Source organism: Procambarus clarkii, chromosome 43 (genome assembly GCF_040958095.1).
Source record: "Procambarus clarkii isolate CNS0578487 chromosome 43, FALCON_Pclarkii_2.0, whole genome shotgun sequence".
Classification (NCBI taxonomy): Eukaryota; Metazoa; Arthropoda; class Malacostraca; order Decapoda; family Cambaridae; genus Procambarus; species Procambarus clarkii.
Genome location: NC_091192.1, coordinates 24,760,847 through 24,787,891, shown reverse-complemented (window position 1 = coordinate 24,787,891; position 27,045 = coordinate 24,760,847). Strand labels below are relative to the sequence as shown.

The 27,045-nt window shown below is 41.5% G+C and overlaps 1 protein-coding gene across 1 annotated transcript; it reads right to left on the bottom strand.

Annotated features, from left to right (window-relative positions):
* Positions 1-453: 453 nt before the first annotated feature.
* On the bottom strand, positions 454-26,270 carry LOC138373709 (probable serine/threonine-protein kinase clkA). The gene is made up of 11 exons (XM_069340067.1): positions 26,264-26,270; positions 25,865-25,932; positions 21,725-22,107; positions 17,165-17,251; positions 15,803-15,889; positions 15,107-15,355; positions 14,777-14,845; positions 6,623-6,808; positions 4,715-4,783; positions 1,481-1,567; positions 454-523 (listed from the first exon to the last, which is right to left on the bottom strand). The coding sequence occupies exons 1-11, from the start codon at positions 26,268-26,270 to the stop codon at positions 454-456; spliced, it is 1,362 nt and encodes a 453-aa protein (XP_069196168.1).
* Between the last annotated feature and the right edge of the window lie 775 nt (positions 26,271-27,045).

Here is a 27,045-nt window from a genome sequence, read left to right as displayed (position 1 = left end):
GTACTTGTCGTTGTTGAAGTCGATATCGTACTTGTCGTTGTTGTACTTGTCGATGTTGAAGTCGATGTCGTACTAGTCGATGTTGTACTTGTTGATGTTGAAGTCGATGTCGTACTAGTCGATGTTGTACTTGTCGGTGTTGAAGTCGATGTTGTACTTGTCGGTGTTGAAGTCGATGTTGTACTTGCCGTTGTTGAAGTCGATGTTGTACTTGTCGGTGTTGAAGTCAATGTTGTACTTGTCGGTGTTGAAGTCGATGTTGTACTTGTCGGTGTTGAAGTCGATGTTGTACTTGCCGTTGTTGAAGTCGATGTTGTACTTGTCGGTGTTGAAGTCAATGTTGTACTTGTCGGTGTTGAAGTCGATGTTGTACTTGTCGGTGTTGAAGTCGATGTTGTACTTGTCGTTGTTGAAGTCGATGTTGTACTTGTCGATGTTGAAGTCGATATTGTACTAGTCGATATTGTACTTGTCGATGTTGAAGTCGATGTTGTACTTGTCGTTGTTGAAGTCGATGTTGTACCTGTCGATGTTGAAGTCGATATCGTACTAGTCAATTTTGTACTTGTCGATGTTGAAGTCGATGTCGCACTAGTCGATGTTGTACTTGTCGTTGTTGAAGTCGATGTCGTACTAGTCGATGTTAAAGTCGATGTTGTACTTGTCGGTGTTGAAGTATATGTCGTACTAGTCGATGTTGAAGTCGATGTTGTACTTGTCAGTGTTGAAGTCGATGTTGTACTTGTCAATGTTGAAGTCGATGTCGTACTAGTCGATGTTGTACTTGTCGATGTTGAAGTCGATGTTGTACTTGTCGTTGTTGAAGTCGATGTTGTACCTGTCGTTGTTGTAGTCGATGTCGTAATAGTCGATGTTGAAATCGATGTCGTACTTGTCGGTGTTGAAGTCGATGTTGTACTTGTCGTTGTTGAAGTCGATGTTGTACTTGTCGTTGTTGAAGTCGATGTTGTACTTATCGGTGTTGAAGTCGATGTTGTACTTGTCGGTGTTGAAGTCGATGTTGTACTTGTAGCTGTTGAAGTCGATGTTGTACTTGTCGATGTTGAAGTCGATATCGTACTAGTCGATGTTGTACTTGTCGATGTTGAAGTCGATGTCGCACTAGTCGATGTTGTACTTGTCGTTGTTGAAGTCGATGTCGTACTAGTCGATATTAAAGTCGATGTTGTACTTGTCGGTGTTGAAGTATATGTCGTACTAGTCGATGTTGAAGTCGATGTAGTACTTGTCGGTGTTGAAGTCGATGTTGTACTTGTCAATGTTGAAGTCGATGTCGTACCAGTCGATGTTGTACTTGTCGATGTTGAAGTCGATGTCGTACTTGTCGATGTTGTACTTGTCGATGTCGTACTTGTCGTTGTTGAAGTCGATGTCGTAATAGTCGATGTTGAAGTCGATGTCGTACTTGTCGGTGTTGAAGTCGATGTTGTACTTGTCGTTGTTGAAGTCGATGTTGTACTTGTCGTTGTTGAAGTCGATGTTGTACTTATCTGTGTTGAAGTCGATGTTGTACTTGTCTGTGTTGAAGTGGATGTTGTACTTGTAGCTGTTGAAGTCGATGTTGAAGTCGATATCGTACTAGTCGATGTTGTACTTGTCGATGTTGAAGTCGATGTCGCACTAGTCGATGTTGTACTTGTCGTTGTTGAAGTCGATGTCGTACTAGTCGATGTTAAAGTCGATGTTGTACTTGTCGGTGTTGAAGTATATGTTGTACTAGTCGATGTTGAAGTCGATGTTGTACTTGTCAGTGTTGAAGTCGATGTTGTACTTGTCGTTGTTGAAGTCGATGTCGTACTTGTCGTTGTTGAAGTCGATGTCGTAATAGTCGATGTTGAAGTCGATGTCGTACTTGTCGGTGTTGAAGTCGATGTTGTACTTGTCGTTGTTGAAGTCGATGTTGTACTTGTCGTTGTTGAAGTCGATGTTGTACTTATCGGTGTTGAAGTCGATGTTGTACTTGTCGGTGTTGAAGTCGATGTTGTACTTGTAGCTGTTGAAGTCGATGTTGTACTTGTCGATGTTGAAGTCGATATCGTATTAGTCGATGTTGTACTTGTCGGTATTGAAGTCGATGTTGTACTTGTCAGTGTTGAAGTCGATGTTGTACTTGTCGTTGTTGAAGTCGATGTTGTACTTGTCGATGTTGAAGTCGATATCGTACTAGTCGATGTTGTACTTGTCGATGTTGAAGTCGATGTTGTACTTGTCGTTGTTAAAGTCAATGTTGTACTTGTCGGTGTTGATGTCGATATCGTACTTGTCGTTGTTGAAGTCGATGTCGTACTTGTCGTTCTTGAAGTCGATGTCGTACTTGTCGTTGTTGAAGTCGATGTTATATTTGTCGTTGTTGAAGTCGATGTCGTACTTGTCATTCTTGTACTTGTCGATGTCGTACTTGTTGTTGTTGAAGTCGATGTTGTACTTGTCGTTGTTGAAGTCGATGTCGTACTTGTCGTTGTTGAAGTCGATGTTGTACTTGTCGTTGTTGAAGTCGATGTTGTACTTGTCGTTGTTGAAGTCGATATCGTACTTGTCGTTGTTGTACTTGTCGATGTTGAAGTCGATGTCGTACTAGTCGATGTTGTACTTGTTGATGTTGAAGTCGATGTCGTACTAGTCGATGTTGTACTTGTCGGTGTTGAAGTCGATGTTGTACTTGTCGGTGTTGAAGTCGATGTTGTACTTGCCGTTGTTGAAGTCGATGTTGTACTTGTCGGTGTTGAAGTCAATGTTGTACTTGTCGGTGTTGAAGTCGATGTTGTACTTGTCGGTGTTGAAGTCGATGTTGTACTTGTCGTTGTTGAAGTCGATGTTGTACTTGTCGATGTTGAAGTCGATATTGTACTAGTCGATATTGTACTTGTCGATGTTGAAGTCGATGTTGTACTTGTCGTTGTTGAAGTCGATGTTGTACCTGTCGATGTTGAAGTCGATATCGTACTAGTCAATTTTGTACTTGTCGATGTTGAAGTCGATGTCGCACTAGTCGATGTTGTACTTGTCGTTGTTGAAGTCGATGTCGTACTAGTCGATGTTAAAGTCGATGTTGTACTTGTCGGTGTTGAAGTATATGTCGTACTAGTCGATGTTGAAGTCGATGTTGTACTTGTCAGTGTTGAAGTCGATGTTGTACTTGTCAATGTTGAAGTCGATGTCGTACTAGTCGATGTTGTACTTGTCGATGTTGAAGTCGATGTTGTACTTGTCGTTGTTGAAGTCGATGTTGTACCTGTCGTTGTTGTAGTCGATGTCGTAATAGTCGATGTTGAAATCGATGTCGTACTTGTCGGTGTTGAAGTCGATGTTGTACTTGTCGTTGTTGAAGTCGATGTTGTACTTGTCGTTGTTGAAGTCGATGTTGTACTTATCGGTGTTGAAGTCGATGTTGTACTTGTCGGTGTTGAAGTCGATGTTGTACTTGTAGCTGTTGAAGTCGATGTTGTACTTGTCGATGTTGAAGTCGATATCTTACTAGTCGATGTTGTACTTGTCGATGTTGAAGTCGATGTCGCACTAGTCGATGTTGTACTTGTCGTTGTTGAAGTCGATGTCGTACTAGTCGATATTAAAGTCGATGTTGTACTTGTCGGTGTTGAAGTATATGTCGTACTAGTCGATGTTGAAGTCGATGTAGTACTTGTCGGTGTTGAAGTCGGTGTTGTACTTGTCAATGTTGAAGTCGATGTCGTACCAGTCGATGTTGTACTTGTCGATGTTGAAGTCGATGTCGTACTTGTCGATGTTGTACTTGTCGTTGTTGAAGTCGATGTCGTACTTGTCGTTGTTGAAGTCGATGTCGTAATAGTCGATGTTGAAGTCGATGTCGTACTTGTCGGTGTTGAAGTCGATGTTGTACTTGTCGTTGTTGAAGTCGATGTTGTACTTGTCGTTGTTGAAGTCGATGTTGTACTTATCGGTGTTGAAGTCGATGTTGTACTTGTCGGTGTTGAAGTCGATGTTGTACTTGTAGCTGTTGAAGTCGATGTTGTACTTGTCGATGTTGAAGTCGATATCGTACTAGTCGATGTTGTACTTGTCGGTGTTGAAGTCGATGTTGTACTTGTCAGTGTTGAAGTCGATGTTGTACTTGTCGTTGTTGAAGTCGATGTTGTACTTGTCGATGTTCTACTTGTCGATGTTGTACTTGTCGATGTTGTACTTGTCGATGTTGAAGTCGATATCGTACTAGTCGATGTTGTACTTGTCGATGTTGAAGTCGATGTTGTACTTGTCGATGTTGAAGTCGATGTTGTACTTGTCGATGTTGAAGTCGATGTTGTACTTGTCGTTGTTAAAGTCGATGTTGTACTTGTCGGTGTTGATGTCGATGTTGTACTTGTCGTTGTTGAAGTCGATGTGGTACTTGTCGGTGTTAAAGTCGATGTTGTACTTGTCGGTGTTGAAGTCGATGTCGTACTAGTCGATGTTGTACTTGTCGATGTTGAAGTCGATGTCGTACTAGTCGATGTTGTACTTGTCGGTGTTGAAGTCGATGTTGTACTTGTCGGTGTTGAAGTTGATGTTGTACTTGTCGTTGTTGAAGTCGATGTTGTAGTTGTCGGTGTTGAAGTCAATGTTGTACTTGTCGGTGTTGAAGTCGATGTTGTACTTGTCGGTGTTGAAGTCGATGTTGTACTTGTCGTTGCTGAAGTCGATGTTGTACTTGTCGATGTTGAAGTCGATATTGTACTAGTCGATATTGTACTTGTCGATGTTGAAGTCGATGTTGTACTTGTCGTTGTTGAAGTCGATGTTGTACCTGTCGATGTTAAAGTCGATGTTGTACTTGTCAGTGTTGAAGTATATGTCGTACTAGTCGATGTTGAAGTCGATGTTGTACTTGTCAGTGTTGAAGTCGATGTTGTACTTGTCAATGTTGAAGTCGATGTCGTACTAGTCGATGTTGTACTTGTCGATGTTGAAGTCGATGTCGTACTTGTCGATGTTGTACTTGTCGTTGTTGAAGTCGATGTCGTACTTGTCGTTGTTGAAGTCGATGTCGTAATAGTCGATGTTGAAGTCGATGTCGTACTTGTCGGTGTTGAAGTCGATGTTGTACTTGTCGTTGTTGAAGTCGATGTTGTACTTGTCGTTGTTGAAGTCGATGTTGTACTTATCGGTGTTGAAGTCGATGTTGTACTTGTCTGTGTTGAAGTCGATGTTGTACTTGTAGCTGTTGAAGTCGATGTTGAAGTCGATATCGTACTAGTCGATGTTGTACTTGTCGTTGTTGAAGTCGATGTCGTACTAGTCGATGTTAAAGTCGATGTTGTACTTGTCGGTGTTGAAGTATATGTTGTACTAGTCGATGTTGAAGTCGATGTTGTACTTGTCAGTGTTGAAGTCGATGTTGTACTTGTCAATGTTGAAGTCGATGTCGTACTAGTCGATGTTGTACTTGTCGATGTTGTACTTGTCGTTGTTGAAGTCGATGTCGTACTTGTCGTTGTTGAAGTCGATGTCGTAATAGTCGATGTTGAAGTCGATGTCGTACTTGTCGGTGTTGAAGTCGATGTTATACTTGTCGTTGTTGAAGTCGATGTTGTACTTGTCGTTGTTGAAGTCGATGTTGTACTTATCTATGTTGAAGTCGATGTTGTACTTGTCGGTGTTGAAGTCGATGTTGTACTTGTAGCTGTTGAAGTCGATGTTGTACTTGTCGATGTTGAAGTCGATATCGTACTAGTCGATGTTGTACTTGTCGGTGTTGAAGTCGATGTTGTACTTGACAGTGTTGAAGTCGATGTTGTACTTGTCGTTGTTGAAGGCGATTTTGTACTTGTCGATGTTGAAGTCGATATCGTACTAGTCGATGTTGTACTTGTCGATGTTGAAGTCGATGTTGTACTTGTCGATGTTGAAGTCGATGTTGTACTTGTCGATGTTGAAGTCGATGTTGTACTTGTCGTTGTTAAAGTCGATGTTGTACTTGTCGGTGTTGATGTCGATGTTGTACTTGTCGTTGTTGAAGTCGATGTGGTACTTGTCGGTGTTAAAGTCGATGTTGTACTTGTCGGTGTTGAAGTCGATGTTGTACTTGTCAGTGTTGAAGTCGATGTTGTACTTGTCGTTAATGAAGTCGATGTTGAAGTCGATATCGTACTAGTCGATGTTGTACTTGTCGATGTTGATGTCGATATCGTACTTGTCGTTGTTGAAGTCGATATCGTAGTTGTCGTTGTTGAAGTCGATGTCGTACTTGTCGTTCTTGAAGTCGATGTCGTACTTGTCGTTGTTGAAGTCGATGTTGTATTTGTCGTTGTTGAAGTCGATGTCGTACTTGTCGTTGTTGTACTTGTCGATGTCGTGCTTGTTGTTGTTGAAGTCGATGTTGTACTTGTCGTTGTTGAAGTCGATGTCGTACTTGTCGTTGTTGAAGTCGATGTTGTACTTGTCGTTGTTGAAGTCGATGTTGTACTTGTCGTTGTTGAAGTCGATGTTGTACTTGTCGTTGTTGAAGTCGATATCGTACTTGTCGTTGTTGTACTTGTCGATGTTGAAGTCGATGTCGTACTAGTCGATGTTGTACTTGTCGATGTTGAAGTCGATGTCGTACTAGTCGATGTTGTACTTGTCGGTGTTGAAGTCGATGTTGTACTTGTCGGTGTTGAAGTCGATGTTGTACTTGTCGTTGTTGAAGTCGATGTTGTACTTGTCGGTGCTGAAGTCAATATTGGACTTGTCGTTGTTGAAGTCGATGTTGTACTTGTCGTTGTTGAAGTCGATGTTGTGCTTGTCGATGTTGAAGTCGATATTGCACGAGTCGATATTGTACTTGTCGATGCTGAAGTCGATGTTGTACTTGTCGTTGTTGAAGTCGATGTTGTACCTGTCGATGTTGAAGTCGATATCGTACTAGTCGATGTTGTACTTGTCGATGTTGTACTTGTCGATGTTGAAGTCGATGTCGCACTAGTCGATGTTGTACTTGTCGTTGTTGAAGTCGATGTCGTACTAGTCGATGTTAAAGTCGATGTTGTACTTGTCGGTGTTGAAGTATATGTCGTACTAGTCGATGTTGAAGTCGATGTTGTACTTGTCAGTGTTGAAGTCGATGTTGTACTTGTCAATGTTGAAGTCGATGTCGTACTAGTCGATGTTGTACTTGTCGATGTTGAAGTCGATGTCGTACTTGTCGATGTTGTACTTGTCGTTGTTGAAGTCGATGTCGTACTTGTCGTTGTTGAAGTCGATGTCGTAATAGTCGATGTTGAAGTCGATGTCGTACTTGTCGGTGTTGAAGTCGATGTTGTACTTGTCGTTGTTGAAGTCGATGTTGTACTTGTCGTTGTTGAAGTCGATGTTGTACTTATCGGTGTTGAAGTCGATGTTGTACTTGTCTGTGTTGAAGTCGATGTTGTACTTGTAGCTGTTGAAGTCGATGTTGAAGTCGATATCGTACTAGTCGATGTTGTACTTGTCGATGTTGAAGTCGATGTCGCACTAGTCGATGTTGTACTTGTCGTTGTTGAAGTCGATGTCGTACTAGTCGATGTTAAAGTCGATGTTGTACTTGTCGGTGTTGAAGTATATGTTGTACTAGTCGATGTTGAAGTCGATGTTGTACTTGTCAGTGTTGAAGTCGATGTTGTACTTGTCAATGTTGAAGTCGATGTCGTACTAGTCGATGTTGTACTTGTCGATGTTGAAGTCGATGTCGTACTTGTCGATGTTGTACTTGTCATTGTTGAAGTCGATGTCGTACTTGTCGTTGTTGAAGTCGATGTCGTAATAGTCGATGTTGAAGTCGATGTCGTACTTGTCGGTGTTGAAGTCGATGTTGTACTTGTCGTTGTTGAAGTCGATGTTGTACTTGTCGTTGTTGAAGTCGATGTTGTACTTATCGGTGTTGAAGTCGATGTTGTACTTGTCGGTGTTGAAGTCGATGTTGTACTTGTAGCTGTTGAAGTCGATGTTGTACTTGTCGATGTTGAAGTCGATATCGTACTAGTCGATGTTGTACTTGTCGGTGTTGAAGTCGATGTTGTACTTGTCAGTGTTGAAGTCGATGTTGTACTTGTCGTTGTTGAAGTCGATGTTGTACTTGTCGATGTTGAAGTCGATATCGTACTAGTCGATGTTGTACTTGTCGATGTTGAAGTCGATGTTGTACTTGTCGATGTTGAAGTCGATATTGTACTTGTCGATGTTGAAGTCGATGTTGTACTTGTCGTTGTTAAAGTCGATGTTGTACTTGTCGGTGTTGATGTCGATGTTGTACTTGTCGTTGTTGAAGTCGATGTGGAACTTGTCGGTGTTAAAGTCGATGTTGTACTTGTCGGTGTTGAAGTCGATGTCGTACTAGTCGATGTTGTACTTGTCGATGTTGAAGTCGATGTCGTACTAGTCGATGTTGTACTTGTCGGTGTTGAAGTCGATGTTGTACTTGTCGGTGTTGAAGTCGATGTTGTACTTGTCGTTGTTGAAGTCGATGTTGTACTTGTCGGTGTTGAAGTCAATGTTGTACTTGTCGGTGTTGAAGTCGATGTTGTACTTGTCGGTGTTGAAGTCGATGTTGTACTTGTCGTTGTTGAAGTCGATGTTGTACTTGTCGATGTTGAAGTCGATATTGTACTAGTCGATATTGTACTTGTCGATGTTGAAGTCGATGTTGTACTTGTCGTTGTTGAAGTCGATGTTGTACCTGTCGATGTTGAAGTCGATATCGTACTAGTCGATGTTGTACTTGTCGATGTTGAAGTCGATGTCGCACTAGTCGATGTTGTACTTGTCGTTGTTGAAGTCGATGTCGTACTAGTCGATGTTAAAGTCGATGTTGTACTTGTCGGTGTTGAAGTATATGTCGTACTAGTCGATGTTGAAGTCGATGTTGTACTTGTCAGTGTTGAAGTCGATGTTGTACTTGTCAATGTTGAAGTCGATGCCGTACTAGTCGATGTTGTACTTGTCGATGTTGAAGTCGATGTCGTACTTGTCGATGTTGTACTTGTCGTTGTTGAAGTCGATGTCGTACTTGTCGTTGTTGAAGTCGATGTCGTAATAGTCGATGTTGAAGTCGATGTCGTACTTGTCGGTGTTGAAGTCGATGTTGTACTTGTCGTTGTTGAAGTCGATGTTGTACTTGTCGTTGTTGAAGTCGATGTTTTACTTATCGGTGTTGAAGTCGATGTTGTACTTGTCTGTGTTGAAGTCGATGTTGTACTTGTAGCTGTTGAAGTCGATGTTGAAGTCGATATCGTACTAGTCGATGTTGTACTTGTCGATGTTGAAGTCGATGTCGCACTAGTCGATGTTGTACTTGTCGTTGTTGAAGTCGATGTCGTACTAGTCGATGTTAAAGTCGATGTTGTACTTGTCGGTGTTGAAGTATATGTTGTACTAGTCGATGTTGAAGTCGATGTTGTACTTGTCAGTGTTGAAGTCGATGTTGTACTTGTCAATGTTGAAGTCGATGTCGTACTAGTCGATGTTGTACTTGTCGATGTTGAAGTCGATGTCGTACTTGTCGATGTTGTACTTGTCGTTGTTGAAGTCGATTTCGTACTTGTCGTTGTTGAAGTCGATGTCGAAATAGTCGATGTTGAAGTCGATGTCGTACTTGTTGGTGTTGAAGTCGATGTTGTACTTGTCGTTGTTGAAGTCGATGTTGTACTTGTCGTTGTTGAAGTCGATGTTGTACTTATCGGTGTTGAAGTCGATGTTGTACTTGTCGGTGTTGAAGTCGATGTTGTACTTGTAGCTGTTGAAGTCGATGTTGTACTTGTCGATGCTGAAGTCGATATCGTACTAGTCGATGTTGTACTTGTCGGTGTTGAAGTCGATGTTGTACTTGTCAGTATTGAAGTCGATGTTGTACTTGTCGTTGTTGAAGGCGATTTTGTACTTGTCGATGTTGAAGTCGATATCGTACTAGTCGATGTTGTACTTGTCGATGTTGAAGTCGATGTTGTACTTGTCGATGTTGAAGTCGATGTTGTACTTGTCGATGTTGAAGTCGATGTTGTACTTGTCGTTGTTAAAGTCGATGTTGTACTTGTCGGTGTTGATGTCGATGTTGTACTTGTCGTTGTTGAAGTCGATGTGGTACTTGTCGGTGTTAAAGTCGATGTTGTACTTGTCGGTGTTGAAGTCGATGTTGTACTTGTTAGTGTTGAAGTCGATGTTGTACTTGTCGTTAATGAAGTCGATGTTAAAGTCGATATCGTACTAGTCGATGTTGTACTTGTCGATGTTGAAGTCGATGTTGTACTTGTCGTTGTTAAAGTCAATGTTGTACTTGTCGGTGTTGATGTCGATATCGTACTTGTCGTTGTTGAAGTCGATATCGTAGTTGTCGTTGTTGAAGTCGATGTCGTACTTGTCGTTCTTGAAGTCGATGTCGTACTTGTCGTTGTTGAAGTCGATGTTGTATTTGTCGTTGTTGAAGTCGATGTCGTACTTGTCGTTGTTGTACTTGTCGATGTCGTGCTTGTTGTTGTTGAAGTCGATGTTGTACTTGTCGTTGTTGAAGTCGATGTCGTACTTGTCGTTGTTGAAGTCGATGTTGTACTTGTCGTTGTTGAAGTCGATGTTGTACTTGTTGTTGTTGAAGTCGATGTTGTACTTGTCGTTGTTGAAGTCGATATCGTACTTGTCGTTGTTGTACTTGTCAATGTTGAAGTCGATGTCGTACTAGTCGATGTTGTACTTGTCGATGTTGAAGTCGATGTCGTACTAGTCGATGTTGTACTTGTCGGTGTTGAAGTCGATGTTGTACTTGTCGGTGTTGAAGTCGATGTTGTACTTGTCGTTGTTGAAGTCGATGTTGTACTTGTCGGTGTTGAAGTCAATGTTGTACTTGTCGGGGTTGAAGTCGATGTTGTACTTGTCGGTGTTGAAGTCGATGTTGTACTTGTCGTTGTTGAAGTCGATGTTGTGCTTGTCGATGTTGAAGCCGATATTGTACTAGTCGATATTGTACTTGTCGATGTTGAAGTCGATGTTGTACTTGTCGTTGTTGAAGTCGATGTTGTACCTGTCGATGTTGAAGTCGATATCGTACTAGTTGATGTTGTACTTGTCGATGTTGAAGTCGATGTTGCACTAGTCGATGTTGTACTTGTCGTTGTTGAAGTCGATGTCGTACTAGTCGATGTTAAAGTCGATGTTGTACTTGTCGGTGTTGAAGTATATGTCGTACTAGTCGATGTTGAAGTCGATGTTGTACTTGTCGGTGTTGAAGTCGATGTTGTACTTGTCGGTGTTGAAGTCGATGTTGTACTTGTCAGTGTTGAAGTCGATGTTGTACTTGTCGTTGTTGAAGTCGATGTTGTACTTGTCGATGTTGAAGTCGATATCGTACTAGTCGATGTTGAAGTCGATGTTGTACTTGTCGATGTTGAAGTCGATGTTGTACTTGTCGTTGTTAAAGTCGATGTTGTACTTGTCGGTGTTGATGTCGATGTTGTACTTGTCGTTGTTGAAGTCGATGTGGTACTTGTCGGTGTTAAAGTCGATGTTGTACTTGTCGGTGTTGAAGTCGATGTTGTACTTGTCAGTGTTGAAGTCGATGTTGTACTTGTCGTTAATGAAGTCGATGTTGAAGTCGATATCGTACTAGTCGATGTTGTACTTGTCGATGTTGAAGTCGATGTTGTACTTGTCGTTGTTAAAGTCAATGTTGTACTTGTCGGTGTTGATGTCGATATCGTACTTGTCGTTGTTGAAGTCGATATCGTAGTTGTCGTTGTTGAAGTCGATGTCGTACTTGTCGTTCTTGAAGTCAATGTCGTACTTGTCGTTGTTGAAGTCGATGTTATATTTGTCGTTGTTGAAGTCGATGTCGTACTTGTCATTCTTGTACTTGTCGATGTCGTACTTGTTGTTGTTGAAGTCGATGTTGTACTTGTCGTTGTTGAAGTCGATGTCGTACTTGTCGTTGTTGAAGTCGATGTTGTACTTGTCGTTGTTGAAGTCGATGTTGTACTTGTCGTTGTTGAAGTCGATATCGTACTTGTCGTTGTTGTACTTGTCGATGTTGAAGTCGATGTCGTACTAGTCGATGTTGTACTTGTTGATGTTGAAGTCGATGTCGTACTAGTCGATGTTGTACTTGTCGGTGTTGAAGTCGATGTTGTACTTGTCGGTGTTGAAGTCGATGTTGTACTTGCCGTTGTTGAAGTCGATGTTGTACTTGTCGGTGTTGAAGTCAATGTTGTACTTGTCGGTGTTGAAGTCGATGTTGTACTTGTCGGTGTTGAAGTCGATGTTGTACTTGTCGTTGTTGAAGTCGATGTTGTACTTGTCGATGTTGAAGTCGATATTGTACTAGTCGATATTGTACTTGTCGATGTTGAAGTCGATGTTGTACTTGTCGTTGTTGAAGTCGATGTTGTACCTGTCGATGTTGAAGTCGATATCGTACTAGTCAATTTTGTACTTGTCGATGTTGAAGTCGATGTCGCACTAGTCGATGTTGTACTTGTCGTTGTTGAAGTCGATGTCGTACTAGTCGATGTTAAAGTCGATGTTGTACTTGTCGGTGTTGAAGTATATGTCGTACTAGTCGATGTTGAAGTCGATGTTGTACTTGTCAGTGTTGAAGTCGATGTTGTACTTGTCAATGTTGAAGTCGATGTCGTACTAGTCGATGTTGTACTTGTCGATGTTGAAGTCGATGTTGTACTTGTCGTTGTTGAAGTCGATGTTGTACCTGTCGTTGTTGTAGTCGATGTCGTAATAGTCGATGTTGAAATCGATGTCGTACTTGTCGGTGTTGAAGTCGATGTTGTACTTGTCGTTGTTGAAGTCGATGTTGTACTTGTCGTTGTTGAAGTCGATGTTGTACTTATCGGTGTTGAAGTCGATGTTGTACTTGTCGGTGTTGAAGTCGATGTTGTACTTGTAGCTGTTGAAGTCGATGTTGTACTTGTCGATGTTGAAGTCGATATCGTACTAGTCGATGTTGTACTTGTCGATGTTGAAGTCGATGTCGCACTAGTCGATGTTGTACTTGTCGTTGTTGAAGTCGATGTCGTACTAGTCGATATTAAAGTCGATGTTGTACTTGTCGGTGTTGAAGTATATGTCGTACTAGTCGATGTTGAAGTCGATGTAGTACTTGTCGGTGTTGAAGTCGATGTTGTACTTGTCAATGTTGAAGTCGATGTCGTACCAGTCGATGTTGTACTTGTCGATGTTGAAGTCGATGTCGTACTTGTCGATGTTGTACTTGTCGATGTCGTACTTGTCGTTGTTGAAGTCGATGTCGTAAAAGTCGATGTTGAAGTCGATGTCGTACTTGTCGGTGTTGAAGTCGATGTTGTACTTGTCGTTGTTGAAGTCGATGTTGTACTTGTCGTTGTTGAAGTCGATGTTGTACTTGTCGTTGTTGAAGTCGATGTTGTACTTGTCGTTGTTGAAGTCGATGTCGTAATAGTCGATGTTGAAGTCGATGTCGTACTTGTCGGTGTTGAAGTCGATGTTGTACTTGTCGTTGTTGAAGTCGATGTTGTACTAGTCGATGTTAAAGTCGATGTTGTACTTGTCGGTGTTGAAGTATATGTTGTACTAGTCGATGTTGAAGTCGATGTTGTACTTGTCAGTGTTGAAGTCGATGTTGTACTTGTCAATGTTGAAGTCGATGTCGTAATAGTCGATGTTGTACTTGTCGATGTTGAAGTCGATGTCGTACTTGTCGATGTTGTACTTGTCGTTGTTGAAGTCGATGTCGTACTTGTCGTTGTTGAAGTCGATGTCGTAATAGTCGATGTTGAAGTCGATGTCGTACTTGTCGGTGTTGAAGTCGATGTTGTACTTGTCGTTGTTGAAGTCGATGTTGTACTTGTCGTTGTTGAAGTCGATGTTGTACTTATCGGTGTTGAAGTCGATGTTGTACTTGTCGGTGTTGAAGTCGATGTTGTACTTGTAGCTGTTGAAGTCGATGTTGTACTTGTCGATGTTGAAGTCGATATCGTATTAGTCGATGTTGTACTTGTCGGTGTTGAAGTCGATGTTGTACTTGTCAGTGTTGAAGTCGATGTTGTACTTGTCGTTGTTGAAGTCGATGTTGTACTTGTCGATGTTGAAGTCGATATCGTACTAGTCGATGTTGTACTTGTCGATGTTGAAGTCGATGTTGTACTTGTCGTTGTTAAAGTCAATGTTGTACTTGTCGGTGTTGATGTCGATATCGTACTTGTCGTTGTTGAAGTCGATATCGTAGTTGTCGTTGTTGAAGTCGATGTCGTACTTGTCGTTCTTGAAGTCGATGTCGTACTTGTCGTTGTTGAAGTCGATGTTATATTTGTCGTTGTTGAAGTCGATGTCGTACTTGTCATTCTTGTACTTGTCGATGTGGTACTTGTTGTTGTTGAAGTCGATGTTGTACTTGTCGTTGTTGAAGTCGATGTCGTACTTGTCGTTGTTGAAGTCGATGTTGTACTTGTCGTTGTTGAAGTCGACGTTGTACTTGTCGTTGTTGAAGTCGATATCGTACTTGTCGTTGTTGTACTTGTCGATGTTGAAGTCGATGTCGTACTAGTCGATGTTGTACTTGTTGATGTTGAAGTCGATGTCGTACTAGTCGATGTTGTACTTGTCGGTGTTGAAGTCGATGTTGTACTTGTCGGTGTTGAAGTCGATGTTGTACTTGCCGTTGTTGAAGTCGATGTTGTACTTGTCGGTGTTGAAGTCAATGTTGTACTTGTCGGTGTTGAAGTCGATGTTGTACTTGTCGGTGTTGAAGTCGATGTTGTACTTGTCGTTGTTGAAGTCGATGTTGTACTTGTCGATGTTGAAGTCGATATTGTACTAGTCGATATTGTACTTGTCGATGTTGAAGTCGATGTTGTACTTGTCGTTGTTGAAGTCGATGTTGTACCTGTCGATGTTGAAGTCGATATCGTACTAGTCAATTTTGTACTTGTCGATGTTGAAGTCGATGTCGCACTAGTCGATGTTGTACTTGTCGTTGTTGAAGTCGATGTCGTACTAGTCGATGTTAAAGTCGATGTTGTACTTGTCGGTGTTGAAGTATATGTCGTACTAGTCGATGTTGAAGTCGATGTTGTACTTGTCAGTGTTGAAGTCGATGTTGTACTTGTCAATGTTGAAGTCGATGTCGTACTAGTCGATGTTGTACTTGTCGATGTTGAAGTCGATGTTGTACTTGTCGTTGTTGAAGTCGATGTTGTACCTGTCGTTGTTGTAGTCGATGTCGTAATAGTCGTTGTTGAAATCGATGTCGTACTTGTCGGTGTTGAAGTCGATGTTGTACTTGTCGTTGTTGAAGTCGATGTTGTACTTGTCGTTGTTGAAGTCGATGTTGTACTTATCGGTGTAGAAGTCGATGTTGTACTTGTCGGTGTTGAAGTCGATGTTGTACTTGTAGCTGTTGAAGTCGATGTTGTACTTGTCGATGTTGAAGTCGATATCGTACTAGTCGATGTTGTACTTGTCGATGTTGAAGTCGATGTCGCACTAGTCGATGTTGTACTTGTCGTTGTTGAAGTCGATGTCGTACTAGTCGATATTAAAGTCGATGTTGTACTTGTCGGTGTTGAAGTATATGTCGTACTAGTCGATGTTGAAGTCGATGTAGTACTTGTCGGTGTTGAAGTCGATGTTGTACTTGTCAATGTTGAAGTCGATGTCGTACCAGTCGATGTTGTACTTGTCGATGTTGAAGTCGATGTCGTACTTGTCGATGTTGTACTTGTCGATGTCGTACTTGTCGTTGTTGAAGTCGATGTCGTAATAGTCGATGTTGAAGTCGATGTCGTACTTGTCGGTGTTGAAGTCGATGTTGTACTTGTCGTTGTTGAAGTCGATGTTGTACTTGTCGTTGTTGAAGTCGATGTTGTACTTATCGGTGTTGAAGTCGATGTTGTACTTGTCTGTGTTGAAGTGGATGTTGTACTTGTAGCTGTTGAAGTCGATGTTGAAGTCGATATCGTACTAGTCGATGTTGTACTTGTCGATGTTGAAGTCGATGTCGCACTAGTCGATGTTGTACTTGTCGTTGTTGAAGTCGATGTCGTACTAGTCGATGTTAAAGTCGATGTTGTACTTGTCGGTGTTGAAGTATATGTTGTACTAGTCGATGTTGAAGTCGATGTTGTACTTGTCAGTGTTGAAGTCGATGTTGTACTTGTCAATGTTGAAGTCGATGTCGTAATAGTCGATGTTGTACTTGTCGATGTTGAAGTCGATGTCGTACTTGTCGATGTTGTACTTGTCGTTGTTGAAGTCGATGTCGTACTTGTCGTTGTTGAAGTCGATGTCGTAATAGTCGATGTTGAAGTCGATGTCGTACTTGTCGGTGTTGAAGTCGATGTTGTACTTGTCGTTGTTGAAGTCGATGTTGTACTTGTCGTTGTTGTAGTCGATGTTGTACTTATCGGTGTTGAAGTCGATGTTGTACTTGTCGGTGTTGAAGTCGATGTTGTACTTGTAGCTGTTGAAGTCGATGTTGTACTTGTCGATGTTGAAGTCGATATCGTATTAGTCGATGTTGTACTTGTCGGTGTTGAAGTCGATGTTGTACTTGTCAGTGTTGAAGTCGATGTTGTACTTGTCGTTGTTGAAGTCGATGTTGTACTTGTCGATGTTGAAGTCGATATCGTACTAGTCGATGTTGTACTTGTCGATGTTGAAGTCGATGTTGTACTTGTCGATGTTGAAGTCGATGTTGTACTTGTCGATGTTGAAGTCGATGTTGTACTTGTCGTTGTTAAAGTCGATGTTGTACTTGTCGGTGTTGATGTCGATGTTGTACTTGTCGTTGTTGAAGTCGATGTGGTACTTGTCGGTGTTAAAGTCGATGTTGTACTTCTCGGTGTTGAAGTCGATGTTGTACTTGTCAGTGTTGAAGTCGATGTTGTACTTGTCAGTGTTGAAGTCGATGTTGTACTTGTCGTTGTTGAAGTCGATGTTGTACTTGTCGATGTTGAAGTCGATATCGTACTAGTCGATGTTGTACTTGTCGATGTTGAAGTCGATGTTGTACTTGTCGATGTTGAAGTCGATGTTGTACTTGTCGATGTTGTACTTGTCGATGTTGAAGTCGATGTTGTACTTGTCGATGTTGAAGTCGATGTTGTACTTGTCGATATTGAAGTCGATGTCGCACTAGTCGATGTTGTACTTGTCGTTGTTGAAGTCGATGTTGTACTTGTCGTTGTTGAAGTCGATGTTGTACTTGTCGTTGTTGAAGTCGATGTTGTACTTATCGGTGTTGAAGTCGATGTTGTACTTGTCTGTGTTGAAGTGGATGTTGTACTTGTAGCTGTTGAAGTCGATGTTGAAGTCGATATCGTACTAGTCGATGTTGTACTTGTCGATGTTGAAGTCGATGTCGCACTAGTCGATGTTGTAATTGTCGTTGTTGAAGTCGATGTCGTACTAGTCGATGTTAAAGTCGATGTTGTACTTGTCGGTGTTGAAGTATATGTTGTACTAGTCGATGTTGAAGTCGATGTTGTACTTGTCAGTGTTGAAGTCGATGTTGTACTTGTCAATGTTGAAGTCGATGTCGTAATAGTCGATGTTGTACTTGTCGATGTTGAAGTCGATGTCGTACTTGTCGATGTTGTACTTGTCGTTGTTGAAGTCGATGTCGTACTTGTCGTTGTTGAAGTCGATGTCGTAATAGTCGATGTTGAAGTCGATGTCGTACTTGTCGGTGTTGAAGTCGATGTTGTACTTGTCGTTGTTGAAGTCGATGTTGTACTTGTCGTTGTTGTAGTCGATGTTGTACTTATCGGTGTTGAAGTCGATGTTGTACTTGTCGGTGTTGAAGTCGATGTTGTACTTGTAGCTGTTGAAGTCGATGTTGTACTTGTCGATGTTGAAGTCGATATCGTATTAGTCGATGTTGTACTTGTCGGTGTTGAAGTCGATGTTGTACTTGTCAGTGTTGAAGTCGATGTTGTACTTGTCGTTGTTGAAGTCGATGTTGTACTTGTCGATGTTGAAGTCGATATCGTACTAGTCGATGTTGTACTTGTCGATGTTGAAGTCGATGTTGTACTTGTCGATGTTGAAGTCGATGTTGTACTTGTCGATGTTGAAGTCGATGTTGTACTTGTCGATGTTGAAGTCGATGTTGTACTTGTCGTTGTTAAAGTCGATGTTGTACTTGTCGTTGTTGAAGTCGATGTTGTACTTGTCGATGTTGAAGTCGATATCGTAGTAGTCGATGTTGAAGTCGATGTTGTACTTGTCGATGTTGAAGTCGATGTTGTACTTGTCGTTGTTAAAGTCGATGTTGTACTTGTCGGTGTTGATGTCGATGTTGTACTTGTCGTTGTTGAAGTCGATGTGGTACTTGTCGGTGTTAAAGTCGATGTTGTACTTGTCGGTGTTGAAGTCGATGTTGTACTTGTCAGTGTTGAAGTCGATGTTGTACTTGTCGTTAATGAAGTCGATGTTGAAGTCGATATCGTACTAGTCGATGTTGTACTTGTCGATGTTGAAGTCGATGTTGTACTTGTCGTTGTTAAAGTCAATGTTGTACTTGTCGGTGTTGATGTCGATATCGTACTTGTCGTTGTTGAAGTCGATATCGTAGTTGTCGTTGTTGAAGTCGATGTCGTACTTGTCGTTCTTGAAGTCGATGTCGTACTTGTCGTTGTTGAAGTCGATGTTATATTTGTCGTTGTTGAAGTCGATGTCGTACTTGTCATTCTTGTACTTGTCGATGTCGTACTTGTTGTTGTTGAAGTCGATGTTGTACTTGTCGTTGTTGAAGTCGATGTCGTACTTGTCGTTGTTGAAGTCGATGTTGTACTTGTCGTTGTTGAAGTCGATGTTGTACTTGTCGTTGTTGAAGTCGATATCGTACTTGTCGTTGTTGTACTTGTCGATGTTGAAGTCGATGTCGTACTAGTCGATGTTGTACTTGTTGATGTTGAAGTCGATGTCGTACTAGTCGATGTTGTACTTGTCGGTGTTGAAGTCGATGTTGTACTTGTCGGTGTTGAAGTCGATGTCGTACTTATCGTTCCTGAAGTCGATGTTGTACTTGTCGTTGTTGAAGTCGATGTTGTACTTGTCGATATTGAAGTCGATGTCGTACTAGTCGATGTTGTACTTGTCGGTGTTGAAGTCGATGTCGTTCTAGTCGATGTTGTACTTGTCGATGTTGAAGTCGATGTCGTAATAGTCGTTGTTGAAGTCGATGTCGTACTTGTCGTTGTTGTACTTGTCGATGCCGTACTTGTCGTTGTTGAAGTCGATGTCGTACTTGTCGTTGTTATACTTGTCGAAGTTGAAGTCGATGTCGTACTAGTCGATGTGGTACTTGTCGATGATGAAGTCGATGTCGTACTACTCGATGTTGAAGTCGGTGTTGTACTTGTCGGTGTTGAAGTCGATGTTGTACTTGTCGATGTTGAAGTTGATGTCGTACTTGTCGTTGTTGAAATCGATGTTGTACTTGTCGATGTTGAAGTCGATGTCGTACTAGTCGATGTTGTACTTGTCGATGTCGTACTACTCGATGTTGAAGTCGATGTTGTACTTGTCGGTGTTGAAGTCGATGTTGTACTTGTCGGTGTTGAAGTCGATGTTGTACTTTTCGTTGTTGAAGTCGATGTTGTACTTGTCGATGTTGAAGTTGATTTCGTACTAGTCGATGTTGAAGTCGATGTTGTACTTGTCGGTGTTGAAGTCGATGTTGTACTGCTCGATGTTGAAGTCAATGTCGTACTAGTCGATATTGTACTTGTCGTCGTTGAAGTCGATGTCGTACTTGTCGATGTTGATGTCGATATCGTACTTGTCGATATTGAAGTCGATATCTTACTTGTCGATGTTGAAGTCGATATCGTACTTGTCGATGTTGAAGTCGATATCGTACTTATCGATGTTGAAGTCGATGTCGTATTAGTCGATGTTGTACTTGTCGTTGTTGAAGTCGATATCGTACTTGTCGTTGTTGTACTTGTCGATGTTGAAGTCGATGTCGTACTAGTCGATGTTGTACTTGTCGTTGTTGAAGTCGATGTTGTACTAGTCGATGTTGTACTTTTCGTCGTTGAAGTCGATGTTGTACTTGTCGTTGTTGAAGACGATATCGTACTTGTCGTTGTTGAAGTCGATATCATACTTGTCATTGTTGAAGTCGATGTCGTACTTGTCGATGTTGTACTTGTCGTTGTAGAAGTCGATATCGTACTAGTCGTTGTTGTACTTGTCGTTGTTGAAGACGATATCGTACTTGTCGTTGTTGAAGTCGATATCGTACTTGTCGTTGTTGAAGTCGATGTCGTACTTGTCGATGTTGTTCTTGTCGTTGTAGAAATCGATGTCGTACTAGTCGTTGTTGTACTTGTCATTGTTGAAGTCGATGTTGTACTTGTCGTTGTTGAAGTCAATGTCGTACTAGTCGATGTTATACTTGTCGCTGTTGAAGTCGATGTCGAACTTGTCGTTGTTGAAGTCGATGTCGTACTTGTCGCTGTAGAAGTCGATGTCGTACTTGTCGTTGTTGTACTTGTCATTGTTGAAGTCGATGTTGTACTTGTCGTTGTTGAAGTCAATGTCGTACTAGTCGATGTTCTACTTGTCGATGTTGAAGTCGATGTCGTTCTTCTCATTGCTGAAGTCGATATCGTACTTGTTGGTTTTGAAGTCGATGTCGTACTCGTCGTTGTTGAAGTCGATGTCGTACTTGTCGTTGTTGAAGTCGATATCGTACATGTCGTTGTTGAAGTCAATGTCGTACTTGTCGTTGTTAAGGTCGATGTTGTACTTGTCATTGTTGTACTTGTCGTTGTTGAAGTCAATGTTCTACTTGTCGATGTTGAAGTCGATGTCGTACTAGTCGATGTTGTACTTGTCGGTGTTGAAGTCGATGTCGTACTAGTCAATGTTGTACTTGTCGATGTTGAAGTCAATGTCGTACTAGTTGTTGTTGAAGTCGATGTCGTACTTGTCGTTGTTGTACTTGTTGATGTCGTACTTGTCATTGTTGAAGCCAATGTCGTACTTGTCGTTGTTGAAGTCGATATCGTACTAGTCGATGTTGTACTTGTCGATGTTGAAGTCGTTGTTGTACTTCTCGTTGTTGAAGTCGATGTTGTACTTCTCGGTGTTGAAGTCGATGTTGAAGTCGATATCGTACTAGTCGATGTTGTACTTCTCGATATTGAAGTCGATGTCGTACTAGTCGATGTTGTACTTGTCGTTGTTGAATTCGATGTCGTACTAGTCGAAGTTGAAGTCGATGTTGTACTTGTTGGTGTTGAAGTCGATGTCGTACTAGTCGATGTTGTACTTGTCGATGTCATACTTGTCGATGTTGTACTTGTCATTGTTGAAGTCGATGTTGTACTAGTCGATTTTGAAGTCGATGTTGTACTTGTCGGTGTTGAAGTCGATGTCGTACTAGTCGATGTTGTACTTGTCGATGTTGAAGTCGATGTTGTACTTGTCTTTGTTGAAGTCGATGTTCTACTTGTCGGTGTTGAAGTCAATGTTGTACTTGTCGTTGTTGAAGTCGATATCGTACTTGTCGATGTTGAAGTCGATATCGTACTTGTCGATAATGAAGTCGCTGTCGTACTAGTCGATGTTGTACTTGTCGATATTAAAGTCGATGTCGTACTAGTCGATGTTGTACTTGTCGTTGTTGAAGTCGATATCGTACTAGTCGATGTTGAAGTCAATGTTGTACTTGTCGATGTTGAAGTCGATATCGTACTTGTCGATGTTGAAGTCGATATCGTACTTGTCGATAATGAAGTCGCTGTTGTACTAGTCGATGTTGTACTTGTCGTTGTTGAAGTCGATATCGTACTTGTCGTTGTTGAAGTCAATATCGTACTTGTCATTGTTGAAGTCGATGTCGTACTTGTCGTTGTTGAAGTCAATGTCGTAGTAGTCGAAGTTGTACTTGTCGATGTTGAAGTCAATGTCGTACTTGTCGTTGTTGAAGTCGATGTCGTACTTGTCGTTGTTGAAGTCAATATCGTACTTGTCGTTGTTGAAGTCAATGTCGTAGTAGTCGAAGTTGTACTTGTCGATGTTGAAGTCAATGTCGTACTTGTCGTAGTTGAAGATGATGACGTACTTGTCGTTGTTGTACTTGTCGTTGTTGAAGTCGATATCGTACTTGTCGTGGTTGAAGTCGATATCGTACTTGTCGTTGTTGAAGTCGATATCGTACTTGTCGTTGTTGCACTTGTCGATGTTGAAGTCGATGTCGTACTAGTAGATATTGTACTTGTCGATGTTGAAGTCGATGTCGTACTAGTCGGTGTTGAAGTCGATGTCATACTAGTCGATGTTGTACTTGTCGTTGTTGAAGTCGATGTCGTACTTGTCGTTGTTGAAGTCGATATCGTGCTTGTCGTTGTTGAAGTCAATGTTGTACTTGTCGATGTTGAAGGCGATGTCGTACTAGTCGTTGTTGAAGTCGATGTCATACTTGTCTTTATTGTACTTGTCGATGTCGAACTTGTCGTTGTTGAAGTCGATGTCGTACTTGTCGTTGTTGAAGTCGATGTTGTACTAGTCGTTGATGTACTTGTCGTTGTTGTAGTCGATATTGTACTTGTCGTTGATGAAGTCGATATCGTACTTGTCGTTGTTATACTTGTCGAAGTTGAAGTCGATGTCGTACTAGTCGATGTTGTACTTGTCGATGTTGAAGTCGATGTCGTACTAGTCAATGTTGAAGTCGATGTTGTGCTTGTCGGTGTTGAAGTCGATGTTGTACTTGTCGGTGTTGAAGTCGATGTTGTACTTGTCGTTGTTGAAGTCGATGTTGTACTTGTCGATGTTGAAGTCGATATCGTACTAGTCGATGTTGTACTTGTCGTTGTTGAAGTCGATGTCGTACTAGTCGATGTTGTACTTGTCAGTGTTGAAGTCGATGTCGTACTAGTCGATGTTGTACTTATCGGTGTTGAAGTCGATGTTGTACTTGTCGGTGTTGAAGTCGATGTTGTACTTGTCGGTGTTGAAGTCGATGTTGTACTTGTTCGTGTTGAAGTCGATGTTGTACTTCTCGGTGTTGAAGTCAATGTTGTACTTGTCGTTGTTGAAGTCGATGTTGTACTTGTCGATGTTGAAGTCGATATCGTACTAGTCGATGTTGTACTTGTCGATGTTGAAGTCGTTGATGTACTTGTCGGTGTTGAAGTCGATGTTGTACTTGTCAGTGTTGAAGTCGATGTTGTACTTGTCGGTGTTGAAGTCGATGTTGTACTTGTCGGTGTTGAAGTCGATGTTGTACTTGTCGTTGTTGAAGTCGATGTTGTACTTGTCGATGTTGAAGTCGATATCGTACTAGTCGATGTTGTACGTGTCGTTGTTGAAGTCGATGTCGTACTTGTCATTGTTGAAGTCGATATCGTACTTGTCGTTGTTGACATCGATGTCGTACTTGTCGTTGTTGAAAACGATGTCGTACTTGTTGTTGTTGAAGTCGATGTCGTATTTGTCGTTGTTGAAGTCGATATCGTACTTGTCGTTGTTGAAGTCGATGTCGTACTTGTCGTTGTTGAAGTCGATGTCGTACTTTTCATTGTTGAAGTCGATGTCGTACTTATCGTTGTTGAAGTCGATGTTGTACTTGTCGATGTTAAAGTCGATATCGTACTAGTCGATGTTGTACTTTTCGATGTTGAAGTCGATGTCGTACTAGTCGATGTTGAAGTCGATGTTGTACTTGTCGGTGTTGAAGTCGATGTCGTACTAGTCGATGTTGAACTCGATGTTGTACTTGTTGGTGTTGAAGTCGATATCGTACTAGTAGATGTTGTACTTGTCGACGTTGAAGTCGATGTCGTACTAGTCAATGTTGTACTTGTCGATGTTGAAGTCGGTGTCGTACTTGTCGATGTTGTACTTGTCGTTGTTGAAGTCGATGTCGTACTATTCGATGTTGAAGTCGATGTTGTACTTGTCGGTGTTGAAGTCGATATTGTACTTGTCGGTGTTGAAGTCGATGTTGTACTTGTCGATGTTGAAGTCGATGTTGTACTTGTCGTTGTTGAAGTCGATGTTGTACTTGTCGGTGTTAAAGTCGATGTTGTACTTGTCGGTGTTGAAGTCGATGTTGTTCTTGTCGGTGTTGAAGTCGATGTAGTACTTGTCGTTGTTGTACTTGTCGATGTTGAAGTCGATGTCGTACTTGTCGTTGTTGAAGTCGATGTTGTACTTGTCGATGTTGAAGTCGATGTTGTACTTGTCGTCGTTGAAGTCGATGTCGTACTTGTCGATGTTGAAGTCAATATCGTACTTGTCGATGTTGAAGTCGATGTCGTACTAGTCGATTTTGTACTTGTCGTTGTTGAAGTCGATATCGTACTTGTCGTTGTTGTACTTGTCGATGTTGAAGTCGATATCGTACTAGTCGATGTTGTACTTGTCGATGTTGAAGTCGATGTCGTACTAGTCGATGTTATAATTGTCGATGTTAAAGTCGATGTCGTACTAGTCGATGTTGTACTTATCGTTGTTGAAGTCGATGTCGTATTTGTCGTTGTTGAAGTCGATATCGTACTTGTCGTTGTTGAAGTCGATATCGTACTTGTCGTTGTTGAAGTCAATATCGTACTTTTCGTGGTTGAAGTCGATGTTTTACTTGTTGATGTTGAAGTCGATGTCGTACTTGTCGATGTTGTACTTGTCGATGTTGAAGTCGATGTCGTACTTGTCGATGTTGTACTTGTCGGTGTTGAAGTCGATGTCGTACTAGTCGATGTTGTAGTTGTCGGTGTTGAAGTCGATGTCATACTAGTCGATGTTGTACTTGTCGATGTTTTACTTGTCGGTGTTGAAGTCGATGACGTACTAGTCGATGTTGTACTTGTCGTTGTTAAAGTCGATGTCGTACTTGTCGTTGTTGAAGTCGATGTCGTACTTGTCGTTGTTGAAGTCGATGTCGTACTGGTCGTTGTTGAAGTCGATGTAGTACTTGTCGTTGTTGACGTCGATGTCGTACTTGTCGTTGTTGAAGTCGATGTCGTACTTGTCGTTGTTGAAGTCGATGTCGTACTTGTCGTTGTTGAAGTCGATGTCGTACTTGTCGTTGTTGAAGTCGATGTCGTACTTGTCGTTGTTGAAGTCGATGTCGTACTTGTCGTTGTTGAAGTCGATGTCGTACTTGTCGTTGTTGATGTCGATGTCGTACTTGTCGTTGTTGAAGTCGATGTCGTACTTATCCTTGTTGAAATCGATGTCATACTTGTCGTTGTTGTGCTTCTCGATGTCGTACTTGTCGTTGTTGAAGTCGATGTTGTACTTGCCGTTGTTGAAGTCGATGTCGTACTTGTCGTTGCTGAAGTCGATGTTGTACTTGTCGTTGTTGAAGTCGATGTTGTACTTGTCGATATTGAAGTCGATGTCGTACTAGTCGATGTTGTACTTGTCGGTGTTGAAGTCGATGTCGTTCTAGTCGATGTTGTACTTGTCGATGTTGAAGTCGATGTCGTAATAGTCGTTGTTGAAGTCGATGTCGTACTTGTCGTTGTTGTACTTGTCGATGCCGTACTTGTCGTTGTTATACTTGTTGAAGTTGAAGTCGATGTCGTACTAGTCGATGTGGTACTTGTCGATGATGAAGTTGATGTCGTACTACTCGATGTTGAAGTCGGTGTTGTACTTGTCGGTGTTGAAGTCGATGTTGTACTTGTCGATGTTGAAGTTGATGTCGTACTTGTCGTTGTTGAAATCGATGTTGTACTTGTCGATGTTGAAGTCGATGTCGTACTAGTCGATGTTGTACTTGTCGATGTTGGAGTCGATGTCGTACTACTCGATGTTGAAGTCGATGTTGTATTTGTCGGTGTTGAAGTCGATGTTGTACTTGTCGGTGTTGAAGTCGATGTTGTACTTTTCGTTGTTGAAGTCGATGTTGTACTTGTCGATGTTGAAGTTGATTTCGTACTAGTCGATGTTGTACTTGTCGATGTTGAAGTCGATGTTGTACTTGTCGGTGTTGAAGTCGATGTTGTACTGCTCGATGTTGAAGTCAATGTCGTACTAGTCGATATTGTACTTGTCGTCGTTGAAGTCGATGTCGTATTTGTCGATGTTGATGTCGATATCGTACTTGTCGATATTGAAGTCGATATCTTACTTGTCGATGTTGAAGTCGATATCGTACTTATCGTTGTTGAAGTCGATGTCGTATTAGTCGATGTTGTACTTGTCGTTGTTGAAGTCGATATCGTACTTGTCGTTGTTGTACTTGTCGATGTTGAAGTCGATGTCGTACTAGTCGATGTTGTACTTGTCGTTGTTGAAGTCGATGTTGTACTTATCGTCGTTGAAGTCGATGTTGTACTTGTCATTGTTGAAGACGATATCGTACTTGTCGTTGTTGAAGTCGATATGATACTTGTCATTGTTGAAGTCGATGTCGTACTTGTCGATGTTGTACTTGTCGTTGTAGAAGTCGATATCGTACTAGTCGTTGTTGTACTTGTCGTTGTTGAAGACGATATCGTACTTGTCGTTGTTGAAGTCGATATCGTACTTGTCGTTGTTGAAGTCGATGTCGTACTTGTCAATGTTGTTCTTGTCGTTGTAGAAATCGATGTCGTACTAGTCGTTGTTGTACTTGTCATTGTTGAAGTCGATGTTGTACTTGTCGTTGTTGAAGTCAATGTCGTACTAGTCGATGTTATACTTGTCGCTGTTGAAGTCGATGTCGTACTTGTCGTTGTTGAAGTCGATGTCGTACTTGTCGCTGTAGAAGTCGATGTCGTACTTGTCGTTGTTGTACTTGTCATTGTTGAAGTCGATGTTGTACTTGTCGTTGTTGAAGTCAATGTCGTACTAGTCGATGTTCTACTTGTCGATGTTGAAGTCGATGTCGTACTTCTCATTGCTGAAGTCGATATCGTACTTGTTGGTTTTGAAGTCGATGTCGTACTCGTCGTTCTTGAAGTCGATGTCGTACTTGTCGTTGTTGAAGTCGATATCGTACTTGTCGTTGTTGAAGTCAATGTCGTACTTGTCGTTGTTGAGGTCGATGTTGTACTTGTCATTGTTGTACTTGTCGTTGTTGAAGTCGATGTTCTACTTGTCGATGTTGAAGTCGATGTCGTACTAGTCGATGTTGTA

Bases quoted from the DNA above. Each gene is read 5' to 3' on its own strand.
- LOC138373709 (XM_069340067.1), bottom strand. The intron at 22,108-25,864 runs GTACGAAATCAA...AACAACGACAAG, and splicing joins GACAAGTACAACATCGACTA to TACGATATCGACTTCAACCA. The intron at 14,846-15,106 runs GTACAACATCGA...CAACATCGACAG, and splicing joins ATCGACTTCAACATCGACAA to GTACAACATCGACTTCAACA.